Genomic DNA, 21,721 nt, shown 5'->3' on the forward strand with positions numbered 1-21,721 from the left:
CACCTTCCAGCATTTGCTGCACTCCAGGCTAGGAAGTGCCATACCTTTACACCTGCTATTTATTTTATGTATTCAGATACCATAACATTACTTTGCCATAGAAAATCCCAATCAGAGCCCATATTTTCCTCCCCCTCCCCCATCCAGTTAATAAAAGCCAATCACATCAAAAACCATTAAGTCATACCCAAGTCTGGCCAAGACATAATTTTCTCTTATACAGCAATAAGATAATGTTGCCCTGAATGGAGTGAGGGAAGAATCTGTAGCTTCATTCACGTGCAATGCTTTACCCCATCAGAACACGACTGTGGCACAGACTCTGGCATAAACAAGCTAACGCCCCATTATACCAGCTTTGCACACTTCTGTGACTGCACCCTGATGGGCTTGAGTGGATAATGCCTCTGTCAACAGCAGTGTTGTATAAGCTTCATAAAGACCAATTTTTGGCGAATAATTTGTAGACTTCTCTCTTTTTTTTTTTTTTTCACTCTGATTGCTTGCATTCCCTGGTGTTCCAATCTCTCTTAAGTGGCACTAACAGAGTGTTTTGATGGTTATGGTAAATTTGGGCAACGATAAAGCATAACTGATTATCTGATGAGCGTCCTTTGAGCTATTTCTGTATTCCCATCTTGCTTTCTAGATTTTGCTGTCTGCTTGTAGGGGATATTCGTAATTTCAAATTTCACTACGATTTGATTAAGCAATCAACATTTATATACCCATGAATAACATAACATGGGCTGGAAAGGCGTCTTGATGCACCACAACACACTGGCTATGAGTGTGCTGGGGAAGAGGAAAGAGGATTTTACCAGGCAAAGGCAAATCCCCGGCACTATGTATCATGTATGTGGCCCTACCCAACACCCCAGGGCTCTTCTCCACCCATACCAGTAGTTTGTTGGCAACAGCACTGAAGTTTCTGACCATTTTTCTCTTTCACAGTTTTATTTTAGTAGTAAAGCCACATGAATTATGCACCATAAACATTTCTTGTGGGCCTACACACCATTTCATTGCCCTGCTAGCACATGGGATCAATTATTATTTTCTCCTCTTAAATACACGCAGAATAATTTCAAGGAATCAACCAGGATGCAAAAATCACTTGGTAATTCTCCCCTTAACTCCATGCTCTGCCCTCTCCATCACATAGGGCCTCCAGCTACGTCATACCACAGCTCCTGTGCCTCCAATGCAGATTTTCATAAAAAGAATAATGAATAATGAACAAGATTAACCTAAAGTTAATAACACATTTTTGGGTGAACCCTCATCTACGCTAAACCTGCCTAACTAAGCCTGCCAGTCAACAATTTTTATACAAAGAAATATGCTGTCCTTGCCAGATGGGACAGAAAATAAAAGCACATGCCCTTTATTTTTGCCAATATTAGTGAACTGATTTGCACAATTTGACTTGGAACAGTGTGAAAGAGCTACAAGTCACTGTTGTCAGTGGTAATATAGTGATAATGGGAATCATCAGAAAGACATGATATCACAGAAGGCAATGAACAGGCTGAGAGGTCATCTCTCCAACCTGAGGCATAACTATTACATCTCTGAAGTTTTTCCATCTTTTTCTTACAACCCCCCAATGATGACAATGTATAACTTCTGATATGCTTTAACAGGGCAAAACACGCACCAGTGGGGAAACAGTGCTGTACCACAGGCTGCAGTGCTAGCATCTCCTGACCACACACTAATGCTAACAGCAAGCAGCCCCTTTCTACCGGGGAGAGAGAATTGCTTTTGTAAACATAACTGTGTCCATGTGTTTGTTAGTGCTGGATACACATGTACATGGCATGTCCATTAGCAAGTCAGAAGTGTATAAGAATGAGGAAAATGTACAATTCAGCCAAGTTCTGTGTCTGACTCATCCTCACAGCAATTTGCAGTGAGTGCAGGGCTGTGGTTGTTACCCAGCCCCTCAACTCCATGCTTGCACAGCATGTAGAGCTTCACATATGGGTAATTAAAAAGGTGAGAGGTCCTCATTACCTGAAGTCTAATCAATAATCACCTTTATCTGCTGCATCCCCATTTTTCTGTATCTCTAAAATAGTTAAATACTTGATGGCTGTACATAGCTGACCTGGCTTATCTCTTGCAAACAGCTTCCAGCCCCAGTTGATGGCTGGCTACGCTGGCTGCTGTGGCACCAGGAACATTGACTCCTGCACTGTACCGCTGAGGTTTTTGACAAAATTTGAACTTAAAGTTCCCTCAGGGACAAAAATCAACAGAAGCCTTTATCTACAACTGAACGGAGAACGTTCTGAGATGGAGTTCCATGCTGTTGTATTTACTACAGTCAAATACACAAACCTATTTCAAAAACATCTGATGGGCAGCAGACACCCTCCTGCAACCCCACTGATCTAGCATGCAGGCTGGCAAGTTTTGGAAGAAACTGTATGTTTTTTCATCTGACAAAACTCATAAAAGGTCTTGTAGAAATTTACAGCTTAGCCTCGTGTTGCCTGAAAAGAAAACCCACAAACCAACCCATCCTGTGCTTGTTATAAGAGCTTATGATACCTTAGGGGAACCAGGATCGATGTTTACTGAAACTGGTAAAACCTTGTCCAAGGTTAGATTTAATGCCACTTATTTCATGCACCTCTGGTTTAAACTTAAAGTTTTGGAGCTAGGTTCATCCCAGCAGTGACCCACAAGGCTCTGTGGGAAGGGTTGGTCGCCTCAGCCATGCCCCATCTCAACAGAGATGCAACCTTGAACTGCACCAACCAACGATGATGCTCCAGACACTGGAAAAGTTGGGTTGCTGGGCCTGCCAAGAGAGATAATGATCCATTAAAGAAGGGAATTACAAAATGAAATCTTATTTCTGCTAAGAAAAATTCCTTGGGAGTTATCAGATGGTAAATCCTGGAATGAAACATTACCCCGCCTTGCATAAAGGAGTACTCATGGGTTGTCATGGCAGCTGATTAGTGGTGAAATCAGGATTTCAGGAAAATATTATACTATGTAATGTGCCATTAATGTAACTACAATGTAACTTCATCAAACGAACCTTAAAAAAGAGCAGCAATGCAGAAAGGACTCACAAGTTGTGAATAGCAGTATATTTGCTACAACCTTTATTCCTGCTAATCATGCAACACCATCCTTCCGGAAGCCAGAAGACATATGCTTGGCCTCCTGCGACACTGATCCAAGCCTAGATGATATCACAGCTTTTCCCACTGAGCAATGTATAGATCTGTATGATGCTCTGTTTGTGAGTTGATTTCAATGAGGAAATGCTGGCAAAAAAGAAAAAAATAGCTTGATATGGTCCACAGAGTGGCCTCAACATCCTTCCAAAGCAATACTCATCTTCACCTGACAGCCAGAGATAAAGTACCTCCGTGGCAGATACTGTCAGTAGCAAATGGAAAGCAGAGAAAGAAGAGAAATTGGCCAAAAAAAAAAAAAAAGGATAAAGGGGGCTGGACTGAAAATGCTCATTACTTAGAGGCAGACATCAAATGAAAATAGATAAGCTGTAAGCTGGGCACATGCATAAATGATACTTACACTGTCTTTTAATTCTGCATTGTATTTCTTCTGTGTGAGATTCAATCATTGCTTGTATTTTCCAGACTTGTCCTACATAAAGTGCTACACACATCACCTTAAGGAATGACTCACAGATTCAATCCATCAGTTTGTTTTCTGTTTAAAGTCAGAGAGAGTTAGCTTAAAATTCCTTATTTTTTCTGCACTTACTTCAGTAAACCTAAAGGTCCCTGAGATTGTTTTAACACATATTTCAATGTGACCTAGCTAATCCTTTAATACCAGCTTTCACTACCTTTGATCAGCCTCTTACTGTGGCTATAAGAGATTAGATCAAACCTTCAAAAAAAAGAAAGTTGGTTGCAGAGAATTTTCTTACTGCAGTGAATTAATATGACTATCAACTCCAAGGTTGAAATATCTGGGCAAGCAGTGCAGGTGGTATGTCCTTTAGGGGAGATATCCGCACAGACAAGCACTGCTACATGATGCTGTGGCACGTTCCTGTAGTACACAGGAAAAAAACATTCTCTTCACATATTTGATAGTTTTGATATCTATCAGCTGAAAACAACATCATTGTGGCACATTTAGACATTCTATATGTATCAGGGAACAGAAAATGCCAAAACCAATACCACCTTTTGTTTTCCAACAACAAAATATCACCCTTACAGAAAGGAGTGCTCACACAGCCAAGACTATTGACTTAAATGAAGCAGTACACGCATTCAGGGACCTGGAAACCCATACTTGATTATGAAAGTGGAGATACATCACAGCTGTGATTGTGTCAGCAACCTGCTTTCTGCTATGCCCATCTCACAGGAACTGAAGGATCAGAAGCCTTGGATGCTTAGTTTAGTTTAGTGGGGAGGGGTCCCTGCCCATGGCACGGGGGTTGGAACTAGATGATCTTAAGGTCCTTTCCAACCCTAACTATTCTATGATTCTATGCTTCTGAGAGCTTTGGCTGAAGAGGCTGTCTAAGGCTGGGTTTGGAGGGTGAGGGGTGGTTGCAACATGCTTAGTGAAGCCTGGGAGCTAGAGTCAGATCTCTAATTTGTTTTATAAAGAGATCACATATGTTACAACTTTTGATAAATGCCTATTGACTGAATTCTGTCAGACAGCAGATTTCACTCATCTTTAGCCAGCCCCTGCCAGCTCTACCAGCTTTCAATACTATTTCAATCTTCATTTAGTGGTGACTGCAACTGAACAGGGGAATAAACCACATGACGAGCTCACAGATAATTTCTTTTTAAAGATGTCCCAAGCTGTCACTGATTAAAAAAAAAAAAAAAAAGTCCATTAGCGTCATGTTCCTTATTATTTTGGTATTTCCAAGGTCTTAACTGGAGAGCTGAGCCTCCTCCCCTCTAGTTCTCTGGAAGGTCAGCAAGCACTACAAACCCCAGACATTCTACCTCACTGTCCATGACAGCCTACTTGAGACATGAACATGTAGGTGGCTGGTAGGGATCTTGCAGCAGTGCTGACACTGAAGGTGATAAATGACACATGGCAGCTGAAAATTTGGGTCTCAGTGCCCATGCCAAAGTCTGTCCTTAACTGTAACCCTATTTTGCAACTTCTGTTCACAAAACTCATCCCTGTTTGAAATAAGGCAGATCACCTATACCAACTTAGGTGCTTAAATTAGTGTAAATCTAAGATGAGCTTTGCATTTGCATTATTGGAAATATTTGCAATTTCATAGATTTCACAATTAAAACAGCACCGCATGTTCTCTGTGCTGTCAGAAATATCAAGCTGAAGCATTCCCAAATTAGGGAAGAAATCATCCTTATCCCTCATCCTCAAATACACGGAAAAACTTGAGCGCAAACTGAATCAGCAGTTTCAGAGAAAGGATTATGCTAGATTAATTTTAATCTAATCCATTTCTATCTCCTGATAAGCTTTTCACTTCTTTCTTTTAATAATTTAAACAGTGACTGTGGCTAGTATAAAAAATAAATGATGGGAGATGCACTTCAAGGGGAAGTTACAACTCTCAATCACTTCTTACTTAAATAAGAGTTTCATATGCCTGATTTTATGTTTCATGAAACCCATTTTTTGCTGAACTGTAATAATCTTCAATATCAGATGCAGAAGAATTATGCTTTCCCAGAGCCAGTGAGGAAGCCCCATGTTTGACTCACCTGCTCTCTGTAATGTTGCTATGGGAAAAAGATACTTCAAGTGAATTTTGGGTGGTTGAGTGGACGATCTAAGCTCCCAGGCAGCTTAGATCTGGCTCCAGCTTCCAGGAGCATCACTAAACTTGTTACGAGCAGGAACCTCGCCTTGCAGCTACGATGCAGGGCACTAGGTATTGGCAGGTTTTGGGAAGTTGTTTTCTGGTTCTTGGCCTGAGATAAGTCACTCAGAGGTTTACTGAGCTCGAGAGCTTGTGATCTGGAAACCACTTTTAAACTGTTGACACTTCATTGGACATGGGAATTTGATGACTGCATGGGGACGTGTAGTCCCCACATGACTGGTAGTCACTATTAGGAAAAAAAAGTCTGTAACAGATTGAGATATTTTTCATGCTACACTGTTTTCTGTCCCTGTGGTCTTCTCCATCTCCTGCAAATATTCAATATGCATGCTGCATCCTCCTCCAGTGAACAGTACCTAGACTAATTCTGATTGAATTTCACTTTTTCCTACTCCAGGAAAGATCTGGAAGCTGCTGAGGCCCTGCTCATGGGGAACACCAACCTACTGTGGCATTCTCCTGTTTGCTTAGACATCAAGCCTCTACCATTCCCTGCATCCTGAAAGTAGAACTGCTCATGCACAATACAGTTGCACAATACAACTCCTGCCCCACAAACCAGAGAGGTCTGCAACTCCTTCTGGTGCTGTAGGTATCATATCTGCCAACAGCAACCCCAGTGCCATTGCCACATTCAAATATGTTGTAAGCATCACTGACTAGTACTAATGCAAAACATTTTGCCGACTCTTTCTTCTTTTTCTTTCCCAGCCCCAAGGGACAGTTTACCTGCTCATATTTTCACTCCAGCCTTTGGAGTGATCCATGAAAGGCTGCTCAATGACCTTGCAGTATTTTGACAAATAGTTGAACCAACCTGCAATCAGCCGAGGAGATTTTTTGCTTGGTTTCCTAGAGAAATGGAACGTTTAAAACCATGTTGCCCACCCGTCTGTGAGATACTCCTCTCTAAATCAGCTTCTCATTAACTGGAACCCAATCTGACCAAGCAGCAAAGGCTTATGAAGACATTAAGATAGGAGAGAAGGAGGAGCAAGTATTTATGTCTCAATAAGAAGGGAGGGGTGGTTTAGTACTCTGGCAAATCTGCTTGGCAAGAAGCAACTGCCCAGTTCTGGGTATAAGGGCTGTGCAAGAAGTACATTTTTAGAAAGCTCTTGGGCAAACCACACTGGAAGAAAATGCAGGAAAATGAAGGCTGAATATTAAGGAGTGGGGACATCAGATGTTCCAGTTTATCTGCTATGGAAGAAACGTGGCTGGAGGAGCACTGTCACCCTAACAAATACAGAAAAGTAACAGAACTTGTAGGATTCAACTTTCCATTCCTCTGAAGGTTTCATATTAATGGGGAATGTGCCACAAGAACAGGATCTGGTACCAAGAAGCTGATTTAACACGTAAGGGAACATGTGTTTCAAGGCTTTTGCCTAAAGCCATTCTGAATTGACCATCCAGCAGAAATGCTAGATGCATTCACTCAGCAGCATAAATGTTGCAGTGTAGGCAGAACAGGCTGATGCTGCCTGGGCAGAATGAAATAATCCCCTGCTTTTAAGTAGATGTAAGGTGGAAATGTCCTTGGCCTCTCTGCCTATGAGCTGTTTCTAGAGAAATTTCTTCCCATTCCATTACCGCTTTCAAAGTTGACAGTTTTCCAAGTTTTAACATAAACTTTTAACATAAACTTTGATTAAGGGAGAATATTACAAACTTTTGTTCCCGTTGTTAAAATGACAACTCTAAACATTTATTAATAATGTATTAATTCTTCATAAGTGTCAAATGAAAAGGCAGTGTGACAGTTTTCAAAGAAGAAACAACTGTTAGGTTGCAGTACAGGATGGGGAGTAAACAGGCACAAATACTTGACAGGGAAACAACTACAACAGAGAAAAGTCTGTTCCAAAGCACTCCCTGCTGAGCAGTGCTGCTCAGGGGGTTGAAACCCCCCTACACTGATCCTCTTGATGATATGAAAATACCTGGTAATTGCTTTTCCCCTCTACACTGTTCTGATTATTTTCCCAGTTTTTCTCCCCTTCCTCCTTATACTATGCAGGGAGGGGGGGCTGCATGAGCACGAGAGAATACAAGATGTGATTTGTGTGATAGATTATTTACAAGACAAACCTATTAAACCCTTCATCACATAACAGAGGCCATCAGCCATAGTTACAGCCAAAATGTTTTCAATGTTTCCAGCCTACAAAGTGCCCATCACTGCTTTTTTTGTTAAAAAAGAGAGAAAACCTGACCAGATGAGCAAGCACACAATAATCATTTTTCTGCAGAGCACAGAAGTGGTCTCAGCACCACTGTAATCAGTAAAGTGCTTTCTGAAAACATGTCTGGTGTCTACACTTCACTACCTACCATACAGCATGAAAGGCTGAGATTGAGATGAAATCGGAATTGCCATCTCTTCTGTCAAATGCTAAAATTTAGTTAGTTCTACTTGATTAAGCTGTGCAACAGAACTAAAAGTTCTCCTAGCTACTGGAAAAAAAAAAAGGCAGGATAGAATGAGAAAACCTGAACACATCCATTATGTGAAAAGATGTGAGAATAATTCTCTGTCAACATTTCAGCTCACAGACACAGACTCCATGGCTAGGTTTCCAATAGGAGTAATGGCATCAGATGGGAAAGAGTTATTTGAACAACTGAGATTTAATGAATCTCCTCCTCTTTGGGAAGATGGAATTTTACAAGTGCATTGAGAACATGAGCTCTGCAGAGGAACAGAAAGATTATTTTTCTCTAACTCTTGTTTTTGTTCAAAGAGACACAGTTCCAAGATGCTCAGGAAGGTTGTTCAACTCCACAGCAAGGAGCAGAGGAGTGCAGGGAATTGAGGTTCACAACTAGAAATATGTTGGGAAGGTTCAGTTCCTGGGACACCAGGAACTTTGTTACAGGTCCTATGCAAGTGGGAAGTCATGTACTGTAGAAACATCAGCAGATTTCCATCCATATATCTAAGCACTTTGCCAGCCACAAAAGCTATCAGCTAATTCTTGCACAGATTACTGAGATAAATGACGAGGTGTGAAAATAAACGTTACAGATGTCATAGGGATGGTATGGGCTATGGACAGAGATATCTCAGAATAAGACATACTTCTAACCTCTAGGGAACACAAAATTTAAATAATCAATTGAGAGATCACTTTCACCAGTACATTCATTTCTCACAGCAATTGGAAATCTCTAACTCCATAAGGTTTTCCCAGGAGGGCAAGAAGGCAAATGTCATGAGAACATTGTCTATATAGCTCTTTCTAAAGATGAACCAAGAGAAAATCGGGGAGGGGGCAATAAAGGAAATCCTAAAAGACAAGTTCATTTATCTTCCCAAAGAAGGGAGGGGAAGGATTTACACACTTCTTTTTGTTCACATGCTTATGGGTGTGCTACTAGGCTGTCAAGTGAAACACGTACACCTTTCTAGGATTCTGGGATTTTTAAACTCTAGACTCACAATGAAATGCTGGGGATGTTAGAAGGTATTTGAAGACTGTAGTTGTTAAAATATCAACTAACTCTGCCCTGACTATCAAATAAATCTAGTAAAAGTGGCTGCTAAATCACTCAGTTCCCACAAACTTCAATTAAAAGAACTATTTGGCACAAGGAAATATTTTGGTTTTTGAACTTTGAGATAAAGTTAAAAGACAGTGACCTCCAAATACTTCCCAAGCATATCCCCTATGGAGCACAACTTATATTCAGGGCCCTGAGAAACACGAATGAGTGAGTGCTTTGGTTTTGTGGGCCTTTTTGTTTGTTTAAATTAACTTTATCTTAACAACTAAATGTATCTTGCCAAATTTGATTAACAATACTGGAAAAAAAAAAAAGCAAACAAGTAAAGCTACTCTGTTTGCCCTTACAAAGCTCCTCTTGAAAGGAAAGCATTTCACCAACAGCTTTACTGTTTTATGTTTTGAAATGCTCCATGATTTCTAAATATATCTAAATGTAGTAAGAAGGCTTGAAAATACAACAGAGTGAAACACTTCGAACAAAATGAAGGTTAGGGTTGGGTTTGGGTTTTTTTTTTTGTTTGTTTGTTTTTGCTGTTGTTGCTTTGTTTTTTCCCCTTTTCTTTTCCCATTATGGCTAGCAATGCCTTCCCCAAATCGATTACTCCTATAGCTCTACTGGAGAAAGACAGCAAATAGTATTGATCTAGTAGGGCTTTGGAAATGTGAAGCAATAGAGAATTATTTTATGGCATCCAAAGTATAGAGCTCATACTAAGACATGCTGAGATACCTTAACTAGTCTCATCAAAAAGGCCATGAAAACTTTTTGATGCTCCCCCCATTTCCAACTTGTTAATGTGATTCAAATACTGGGGACTGCCCAGTTAACGCTGTGGTATGGGCCAGCAGCTGCGATGGGGACCCTCATGTGCTGCAACAAAACTAAAGACAAATTTTAGCTATGCACATACTTTTAGGACCTTTGTTGTCTCTTGTCCACTTCAACATCTACAGCCACTCATCATGCTGTTACATGGCCCCTGACTGACATGTTCCCACAGCAATGTTCACTCTTAGATTGTTTTTTCCATAGAGCTTCACAGGCAGAATTGTCTACACACAACCATCATTAGGCTTTTGACTAAAAAAGCAGAAGAAATAATGAGGGAAAACCCTTTATGTGCAGGGTAATTATGCTAACAGCCCAGGTAGGTTTCTACTAGTTCTTATGCTGATTTAGTGCATGTAAGTGAACAAATGGGGAAGGCACACAAAAATGAAAAGAACTGAAAACTCTTAACAGACAGGGCATCATAAATACAGCAGGACTGGCTTTGGGGGCTCAGGCATCTACTGCTCCAAGAGCAGAAAATACAACCGAAGCAAATGTTTGATTTGCATTTATTCTCATTTTCAGTCCAGCAACTTCCCAAGCTCCAGATGAACATTTATTTTCCAGATTTCCAGGACTCAGCATGCATTTCATCATAGGAGGCAATCACATCATTATGCTGCTTAACAAAATGTAACACCAGAGCGCACTGACCTGACGAAACAGCGACTCCCTGCTGAAACCATGCTGCAAGAAATACACATTTCATTTTCAGCTCAGAAGACCAGGGAGGAAGCCTAGATTCATACGCTGAATCTCCAACTCATATTAAACTAAAAATTGGGATAATACATGGCAATGCCCAAACTGTTCTTTGCAAGCTGTACGAGGCCCATTTTATGAAGCTAAAAATAATTGTTAATCATTTGGTTTCATTTTCAGGATTAATTTCTTGTATCATTTGAACACTAGGAAGCCCTTTATTTGGCATCATTAAAAACAAGATAAAAAAAAGCAACCCTCAACAACTAATGTATGTAGGGCAATGTAATTTCACTTTTAGCCGCCAGCTCTTTAAATATGGATGTTTCAAAGTAACAAAGTATCAAAGTGAACTACAGTTGAAAGGATAAAGGTCTGGATGAAGATGGACAGTTTTTTAGTAAAATCCACAATTATTAAGACCAACACAACCAATGACACAACAGTGGACAGGAAATAATTCCCTTCTAATTTGCTATTTTTCTTTTATTAAATCTATTCAATTAAGGGGGTGTCTAAGAGTTACCACTTGAGTCACCTGAAAATGGAGGAGACGCTGGCACCGAGCCCTCCTCAGACACCTGGAAAGCCTTACCTATCAAGTAAAACTTCTCGATCCTCTGTCTCTAACACCAGGTCCTAAGCTCTGTATTCAGGAACTGGCCAGGATGTTTGTTTTTTTCCCCAGGCTTCTACAAGTCTAGCGAGTACTCTCATCAACAAAGCAACAGCTATTCCCAGATCAAACAGTTTTTCTTTTTAAAAATTATGATTTTTTTAAAGATTCCATTTTCAATGCACGTCAGAAACTAAATAATCACAACAACAACGATGATGATGATGATAATAATAACAATAATAGTAATAATAATTTATCCACCCCCCCAACCTTGACAGTCCTGTGCTTCAGGTCATTAATGTGACCAGGCACTTTTTGCAAGGATGATGAAGTTAGGTTTCTTGTCCTAATGAAATTCCAAAATAAGTAATTGCATTTTCTCTATCTTAATGCCCCTCATACTTTCAATGAGATGTATTATTTTTCACTTTTAACCTGAATGTTTTTTACTGTTGCACTACAACATTAAATACTTGCAATGTAATATCCCAGCCGTGGCATAGTGGGGTATTGAAAGGAACTGATCTCTACAGCTTTGCTTTGCAAACACTGCCTTGGGCCCTGGGGATGGCAGCTGCCCATGAACACGGCGGTTTCCTTACGTGCAGCTACTTCCTAGTGATATCTGATATTCTCTTACAAGCCTTCATCTGCCCAGAGCTGGAACAGGAGATAGCTGTGGCAATTGTGCAGTGACTGCTAGAGACAAAATAGCTTTGATTACACTGGGAAACATGCAGCTTGCTAACGGAAACGCGATGCGCACGACTGAAAAGCATTAGCTTTGCAGTTGCTTTTGAAACTTGCCCTTATTTCTAACCATAGGAGAAAGGAAAAGTAAAAGAAAATACTGCCACAGAGAAGACTAATTCCTGCAGAACAAGGGTCTCAGTCTGAATTAACTGGACCTATTTTGCCTTTCCATTAAACACTTTCAATCCAAACCAGAAAACAACCGGCACAACTCCAGCCCAGCTTAATTACAAAATTGTACTCATATCAATTTAAACTAATTGTTCATCTGGCTACAATTAAAATAATTTTCTAGCTGGAATAGAGCAGGTCATAAATAGTGGTCACACAGGAAAGTCATCCCTCATCCAAATGATTGAGGGAAATAATTATCCTTGAGTTTTGTGCCTTTCTGGGAACAGAAACATGATTACCTCCTGGTCACTGTAAGATGGTTTTTCACGCATACTGAACCCAAACAGGAAATAACACCAGCACTTCTCTGGAATGCTTTGTGATCATCAGTACGTACACCAAAGCTTTCCCCTGAACAAAGGTACCACAATTTCCTTCTTCCTGCATGCATGAACCACTACCAGCCACCACATCTCCAGACAAAGATTTCTTACAGCAGAACAGAAGACTCCATAACCATAGAGCAAAGCTTTGCTAAGGAGACTAAGACAAATGTGCACAATTTCACCTCGTCTTTTCATTGTCTGTGCAGTCCTTATGTCCCTCTTAGGAGACAGTAGCCTACTTGACTGGGGAGAAATGGGACGAAGCACTGCATGGCCCCGGTACCCGCAGGAGTGGGCTGTGCAGATGGGTTAACTCTAATTGGAAAAGTGCACAAAAACTCCTGAGCTCTTCAGAGCAGTGAGCTCAGTACCCATCCACACAGCCCTACCTGAGCTTGGACCATTGATACTATCCACCTTTGTGCAGCACAATCAGTTTGGGATAGGATGAGGGCACATGTCGCTCTTCAGTCTCACGTTCAAGGCATTCAGATTTAAGAATCACAAAGCATTTCTGTTCCAAACCTCCTCACCTGTCTTCACTATGGAAATGAAGCTAAAAATGATGCTTCACCCACAGTACTGCAGACTGCAAATGAGTTCTCAGCTGACCCACAAGCAGTACTCAGTGTTTTTTAATACCTAGCTTTGGCATCTGCCTCATCAGATATGGCAATGAGATCCACCTGCAGGGGTTGAGAGGCAAGCTGCATCTACCCAGACCAGAAGGCACATAATTTTAGGGACTATTTAACTCTATATGAGCTACTCTCATGTAAGCTAGATACTGTGGTAACGACTAGCTCTGTGGACTTGACATCACAGATTCAAGAACAACTTTCATGTAATGAACCTCAGAAAGCTGAGACACTGAATTTCTCATGATAATCTGCAGACTAAAAGGTGAAAGGGGCCCCAGCTGAATAAATTTACCAGCTGGTCAGATGAAAGCAAAGAAGCTCCTCAAGCACTTGTCTCTTATTTGACCCATAAACACTCAACCCTATTGTCACCATCATTAAGTTCTAGACAGTTAAAACACTCCCTAACATACAGGGCTACCCCACTGTCTCTCTCCATTACTTATTATAACTGGCTATGGGTGAATTCCACTTTGAATCTATTCATTCACTTTGGCCTTTGCCACTGAGACAACACTAGTTTCCTTAGTGCCATTAATTATTTATATTTTGCCTGTCTGCTACTACAGCTTTTCTGTTTCTCCGCCAAAGTCAGAAATCTATCTCTTTCAGAGGCAGAGATGGCAGTAACTGTCAAGAGAGGTTATGTCCTTTTCTCCACAGTCTGTATTTCTGGACTCAATGAGCTCTGAGTTACAGAGTAACAGTACCTGTCTCTGTAATAATAATGGATTTAAATGTATCACTGCCATAAAAACAGTAGGAAGAATACGTATTGCCATTCCAGAAATAAATCATATGAGACCTGGACAATTGCTAATGGATCCCATGTACCTAGGAGACAAAAAGAGTGACAGTGAATGTCTGAAAAAAAACCCCAAATAATAATGAAAAGATGATGCATAAAAGTGGCTCTGTCAGCAATCTTCAACCTTTTTGCAGAAGACACACCCAGGCCACATACAGAAAAGCTTCTGAAAATTGCACAAGATCTTGGCCTTATCTTCTGTATATGCACACACTGCTTTACATTCTGTTTCAATCAGTTCATCTCCTAAGTACATACCCATAATGCAGCAAAATTTGTCTATTTCTCTGTATTTACACCAACTGGAGATCTCCCAGTCCGTTTACTCAGTACAACCCACTGTATGGGTTCAGCATGATCCATTCAGTCAGGCTGGCACTTCTGTAGACTTCTTTCTTTAAGGTTTGCCCTTTTAAACCTCCCAGGACATATCCTGAGAATGAAAACCTTGCCTAAGGTTGTTAAGTGCTGGAAACAAGAGAAGGAACCCACTTTACCTCCAGAATGCGGTGGTGGCCCACACAGCAGCACCATGCCCTGGCCCTGGCGAACGGAGACAGTGCTTCTTGTTCTGGTTTTGAAGTTCTCAAGATCTGTGAAGAGAGAAAGAACTCAGAGGGAGTTTAATGTTTCTCCTCATGAGAAGTCCAGAGGGTTAGTTAGAGTTTGCTGCACAACAGAAACAAGGTGAACATCAGTTTGGGGGGCGGTTGCTGGGACCTGAGTGGAATGCAGGGTAGAGGGAGGGTGATGTGCACCAAGAAACAGCAACAGGATGAGTAAATGACTCTACAGGCTGCACGGCTGGTAAGGGGAAAAAAGTGCTGATTTACCCAGGGCAGAAGACATGCCTAGAGAAAACTCCAGCAACTTGTAACACTGGTAAGAGTTTTGTTTTATGAATCTATGAAGAATTACTGCCTTAAACAATTATGTTATAACTCAGTCTGTTTCCCTTTAGAAGACTTGTTACTGATGCCCTTGCAACCCATGTGTAGAAACCCTTCCTTTCCCATGAGGAAGTCTCTTGTAACAGCTCTATGTTAGCCACGCAGAGTTTTAATTAAAGTCCTCCTTACACCTTTCTCTTTTTCCTCTCCTTCAGAGGCCATGCACTTCAAAAATGTAACTCCCTCTTTTCTCTCCTTGCACACCGAATTCAAGGAACTTGCTATTAAGTGGTGAGGTGACTGTGAGCTGAGCAGTGGCACCAGGTATTGATCACCAGTGGCTGCTGCTCAGGAACCCTACTACACTGAATCACTTTGGTAGCCTTTTATCTTTAACAGCCCCTTGTATTTCAATTTTCTTTACTTTCTTTTTTTTTTGCTTTCAGTGTAGCTGAGCCATGGTTTAGTGATTACAGACCTGTTGTCAGTGCAATTGGGAACCAGGGAAAACACACAGGTGATAAATATTTAACAGCAGGAAGAGTAGGGACATCATTATAAGGTTACAAGGATGAAAAGCCTTGATTTTTATCCCCTCTTGAAAATGTTTTCTGGAAACACAGGCATGCATACTTAAAAAAAAAAAAGTTAAAATTAGAAAATCAGAATAAGTCACTGCTTTATTTTAGAAACCTTTTTCATGGACCCTTCCTGCTAAAGCCAAATTCTGGACAAAATCCAAGCAAAAAGGGAATGACAGTGGAAGTAGTGATAACAATTTGTTACAGTGCTAGTAATCATTGTGAGATTTCCAGCACTGTTCTTCCATACCTTTATGTTATTTGTTACATCATTCCCAGGATCTTCTTATATTATTTCAGCTTTTTCATTTGTATTTTAGTGGGTAAATATTGTGGGGACTGAAACAACCTGCTGCACCACAGTGTATTATTTATGAAGACAAAACTAGTCCAAACCTGCCTCCCACCCAACTTCTGCCCAACCCATGGACAGACAGTGACGTCCGACCCTGTGAAGTGATGCTGTCTGCACTGGCTGCTAAGGCTGTTGCATTATCAAACCCTTTGGGCAAAATGGGTTCACACGGGAGGTTCAAAGCTACACTTGAGACTAAAAGCAGTCCAAATTTAACCTGGCTAGGAATTTAACAGCAGGTTGACTAATGTGAACTGTTTGTTCAGACTCTGTGTAGGTACAAGGAAACAATAAAGCATGGAGTTTCCCAGCCTCAAGTCATAGTCTGGGTTTGCAACTTCGAGCAGGGTAATTTTCTCTGTCCTTCTGTATGTTTTGGCCTAGACAAAAACACAGAAGGAAAACAGAAGAAACTCCATTATCAGTGAAAACAGAGATACAATTTTTCTGTCCTAAGTTCCATAAAAAAGGTGGAATGTACTTTTCAGGAACCCCTATTACATTCCTCTGGCCACCCGTCAGTGCCATACTCTTAAATATCTTTTGAATGCTCACAAGCACAAGATTGGATTCCATCCTTACTGAGAACAGTTGCACAAGGAATAATAGCGTGAAACCAAACAGATTCTTGAAAGAATAAATATGGTATTAGGAAATGTTTTTTACATTAATATTATTTCCAATAAGCAAAAAAGTAAAGTAAAACAAGTCTCAACGACCAAAGCAGATGTTTTCTAGACATGTATATACAAACATATATACGCACTACAAAGAAAATTGCCCAAGTATTGGTACGTATAAAATAATATCCAATGGAAGATTCTTCATATATAGGTTTAGATGTTTATATCTTCATCCACTTCATGCTTTAGTTGACAGAACTAGTAAGTTATGCCATATGCATATTCATACATAAAATATTTTAGAGATTATAAAGAATTCAGTTTTCAGGCCTGAATCCTAAAAAAGCAAGATCAAAGAAAAACTGCTTGAACTCTGAGCCTGTGTGTTTAAGCTTACTTACACAGTGCTCTGGGGATTTCTGCTAATCGCAGGGGAGAGAATGGAAAAGGGCTTTCATTATTACTAGTAAGAAACAGCCACCTGCTTGGTGAGCCAGCAACTCTTGATTACAATAGTATGGAGAGAAAGTGCATAACTCAATAGTTTAAACACAAATCTAGTCCTCTGTTTAGTTTTGGTCATTTTTTTGAAGGAAGAAATAACACTATTTGTTGACAAAACAGCTATATATTTATGACAAGAAAAGGAAAGAACTGTCTGCTTGGATGAACAAGTAGGAAATGATGAAGGAATGGTCAAAACCAATTGGAGGCAGCAAACAAAGCAGAGCATTCATCGCTGTTGCTTGTAGTGCAAACTATCAGGCTTTGGAAGTCAACTGTCAATTCCAAAAAGCCTCATGCATGTACTTAAAATCTGGCTCCAGGCAAAATAACAAGATTAAGATAATTATAAGAAAGGTGAATATCTCAAAGTGATTGGGCTGATTATGCTCATGCATTCTGAAATCCATACTTTAGAGTTATTTTTGCAATACCTAAATACTAACTTGAATTAACAGTATCATTGAGATTATATTAGCAAGAAATTTCATTTAATCACCACCTTGCAATTTCCCAAGAAATTAGGAACAATATTAGTGTTACTGAACGGTTACAAAGCATACAGATTAGTGATGTGTGAGTTCAAAAGGTTCCCCTCTGCTTTCACAGGCTGTGCGAAGTAGACAAAAACCTTTCCTACCGAATTCTGCTCTAATGGGTGCAGAATATTGCACTGAAATTTCCTATCGCTGAATTCCCCATACATGCAGGTGAAACCACTTGCTGAACAGAAGTTATAACACACTTGCTGAAAACCACCCCACAGGATGCTTTAACACAGAAGCAGTACTTTAACATTTCTTTCCCCATGTTTATGATCTTCCTCCCAGGGAAACACAGCTTTCTAGTGCCTCTCTACCTTCCCCAGAGAGTACGCAAGAAATTATTCGTTTGACATTAAAAAAATCAATGGGACAGCAAAAGAAGAAGAAAGAATAACATTCAACACTGCAGAATGACTCTGAAATACAGCAGAAATGGTTTGGCTGTATGTCTCCCCTGATGAGAACATTAAGATTCACTCTGCTTTGCCCCCAAGCCTAAAGACCCTCGGTTACATATGAATCATAGAATCAGAATAGTTAGGGTTGGAAAGGACCTTAAAATCATCCAGTTCTAAACCCCCTGCCACAGGCAGGGACACCTCACACTAAACCACGTCACCCAAGGCTCTGTCCAACCTGGCCTTGAACACTGCCAGGGATGGAGCATTCACAACTTCCCTGGACAACCCATTCCACTGCCTCACCACCCTTACAGGAAAGAACTTCTTCCTTTTATCCAATCTAAACTTCCCCTGTTTAAGTTTTAACCCGTTACCCCTTGTCCTGTCACTACAGTCCCTAATGAAGAGTCCCTCTCCAGCATCCCTATAGGCCCCCTTCAGATACTGGAAGGCTGCTCTGAGGTCCTCACGCAGCCTTCTCTTCTCCAGGCTGAACAGCCCCAACTTTCTCAGCCTGTCTTCATATGGGAGGTGCTCCAGTCCCCTGATCATCCTCGTGGCCTCCTCTGGACTTGTTCCAGCAGTTCCATGTCCTTTTGATGTTGAGGACACCAGAACTGCACACAATACTCCAAGTGAGGTCTCACAAGAGCAGAGTAGAGGGGCAGGATCACCTCCTTCGACCTGCTGGTCACGCTCCTTTTGATGCAGCCCAGGATACGGTTGGCTTTCTGGGCTGCGAGCGCACACTGAAGCTGGCTCATGTTCATTTTCTCATTGACCATCACCCCCAAGTCCTTCTCCGCAGGGCTGCTCTGAATCTCTTCTCTTCCCAACCTGCAGCTGCGCCTGGGATTGCCCCGACCCCGGTGTAGGACCTTGCACTTGTCATAGTACATACGAGAATTTTTGTTCTTATTTTCAAATAAGAAAAAAAAACAACAAACCCACAAGAATGCCAAATGACTTATTAAGCCAGGAAGTTCAATTATTTCTTGGCATACTTGGTGTTTTGGAAGAAGGTGTGAAGCTGGACTATCATATCTGCCCATTTCCTTTGATACTAGATCTCTTTCCACTGGAAATTGCACTTGAGCAGAACTAGATGACCTTAGAAATGTTAGGTGTGCAGGTATCCAGCTGCTGGACCTGCCACCATGCCCAAGCAGAGGACCCTCACAACACAGCATGGCTATTCAGCCAGCATGTGCTGCTACAGGGCTGGCCTCTACCCACATTTTTCTCACTGTGAGGTGTTTTACCTTTTTTTATTTCCTACTCCTTCTTGTTACATTTCACATTTGTGAGGGAGGCAGTGACAGCCTCAAACAGGTCACTACTTTCTCAAACAGGAGTGAGAAATCTCTGGTCTACATGCAGAAGCACTGTCACAAGGAGATGGTACCATCCCTTGAAGTGTTTGTTAATCCAGTGGAGGATATAGCAAAACCAGTGGTATAAAGCTGAAGTCATGGAAACGGAGATGAGAAACTCAACTTACTATGAATAATGACGATCAGCTGCTGGAATAAACTACCACAGAGAGCAGTAGGTTCAGTATCCTTAATGGCTGGAGATGAAGACCACCTTTCTAGAACATGTACAAACACTAACTAGATTTTAATCACACTGAAGCAGCCAGGTTCAGTTAGGGATAAACTGGTGGCAAATATGGCCAGTGATAGGGGGTACTGCACCTACCTAGCCTTCAGATGCATGAAATATTGGTAAGGAGGAAGGGGTCTGGAAGCCAGTGTGAATGCATGGGGGCCTGATGCCTACTAACAGACCTGAAAGCCCCAGAGGTTTGCTCCTTGGGACCTGGCAATACAGTATATATGAAATCTGAAAATAATCACATAATGATTAATAATTAAAGTACCCCATCGTGCACTAAATACCTCATAACAGAAATAAAAGACCTGGTCATTATAGTGAAATGCAATGAGCACTGGTAAATAGAAGGCAGAGAATAACAGAGCAAAACAATGCCTGGAAATGATAAATTCATCAAGTTTTAGCATGCAGGCATCTTTGCGACTTAATCAAAGTTTTTAGGTTACGAATTACTTCAATTACAATGATCTATCATTACACAGATCAGAAAAGAAAGGAGCTTTGATTTCAATGAAAATATTTATACGTGAAATAAACCAAACATGACCAGAACTGAGGACTGCTTAAAGGAATATAAACTGCTTGTCAGAGCCAGGATCCCAGCCTGGCTTTTGGTGAAAGTGTATCTGTTCAACTCAGGGATTTGTGGCACTGGGCAGTACAAGACCATGAAAAGATAATGTTGATCAAAAAGGAAGCAACACAGCATAGCACACACAAGAAGGATGTAAACTTAACCTAGCTAATCAAAGCATCATACATCTGCGTGAGAAATCCTAGGTCACTTGCACCAATAACTTGCAGATGAGGCTTTTATTTTAAATGTGTGATTTCAAGTAATCAAGATCAGATATTGGTAAGACTGTTGGGAAAATAATACACGTGTATAGTAGTTTTTGTCCTATTTAACTTGGACATTCTCTATTTAAAAAGAAAGTGTAAAAATTGATTAAGAGAAACCATTGAGGAAGAAAATATTAACACTTTCCCATTCTGGAGGTCCTGCCAAAGCCTACTGGGAGCATACAACCCTAAATCAATGACTCCACTGAAAACAGAAACACATTGTACAAGCTCCAGTAACTCCAGCATTGCATGAGGACACAATTAGTAATGTTTTCAGGGCAAAAAGGTGTATGACAGGAAGGTTTAACAAGAATGCAGGCAGGTTATCACGATTAACAGTTATTTAGCCCTTATTTAATGAATAAGGATGCCACTTAAACATCTTCACCTCCACAGTATTGATTCTAAATCAAAGTTATAAGATCCATATGAGTATAAAGCTGCATGTATTTAACCTGTGAAAAATACATTCAATTGTACCACTGACACCACTGTACTAGTGACTGCATGACCGGAAAAATCACTGAAGTTCTCTGTGACAAAGTTTGTACATCTCTAAGGAGGAACATTTAAACTGTCTCTCTCGAAAGACGCTTAATTAGCTTATATTTGCACAAAACCTTGACATCTGGCGCTGAAATGCACTAGAGTGCAATATGCTGTTAGCACATGCACACTAACACCCACTCTTTAATATGAACTTGAACGTCTTTTCTTGCATCAATAGATTTTCCTGTAGCCTCTGTTAAAACTCTGCCTTAATGTTTAGTGATAGAACTTGTGCAGGTACTGTTAAGTGACGCCAGTTTGATACAGACGCTTATTCCTCAAAAATGCTCAAAAGCCCAGAAGATGCCAGCAGCAGCTGCCAACCCCACTAGCTTTGCAGTTTGGGTAGGATATTGCATTGAACAAGCTCCTTCCAAAACCTCAAATGTGGTTTAATAAAAGCTTAAACTATCTGAAACGATCCAAAGCCCCTTAAGATTGGATAGTTTGTCTCAGTAAATGGCATATGGAAATTCTAATCAAAAACATATGGCTTTTCACAGTAACCATTATCCAACTTTGGCTAGAGTAATGAAACATTTCCCCAAGTTTTACGTACAAAAGAATCAGTCTTTATAGCAAAGAAGATTCAATTATAAGCAGA

At 40.6% G+C, this 21,721-nt stretch overlaps 1 protein-coding gene across 4 annotated transcripts in view; it reads right to left on the bottom strand.

Annotated features, from left to right (window-relative positions):
- The window catches only part of LOC136018300 (contactin-4), a 336,419-nt gene that overhangs the window by 87,998 nt on the left and 226,700 nt on the right, over positions 1-21,721 (bottom strand). For all 4 annotated transcript variants that reach the window (XM_065687395.1, XM_065687396.1, XM_065687393.1 and 1 more), the window contains one exon: positions 14,704-14,799. In XM_065687395.1, coding sequence (XP_065543467.1) covers positions 14,704-14,799 — 96 coding nt within the window. The remainder of the gene's footprint in view (positions 1-14,703; positions 14,800-21,721) is intronic.

The sequence above is a fragment of the Lathamus discolor genome, chromosome 7, assembly GCF_037157495.1.
Source record: "Lathamus discolor isolate bLatDis1 chromosome 7, bLatDis1.hap1, whole genome shotgun sequence".
NCBI classification, from domain to species: Eukaryota; Metazoa; Chordata; class Aves; order Psittaciformes; family Psittacidae; genus Lathamus; species Lathamus discolor.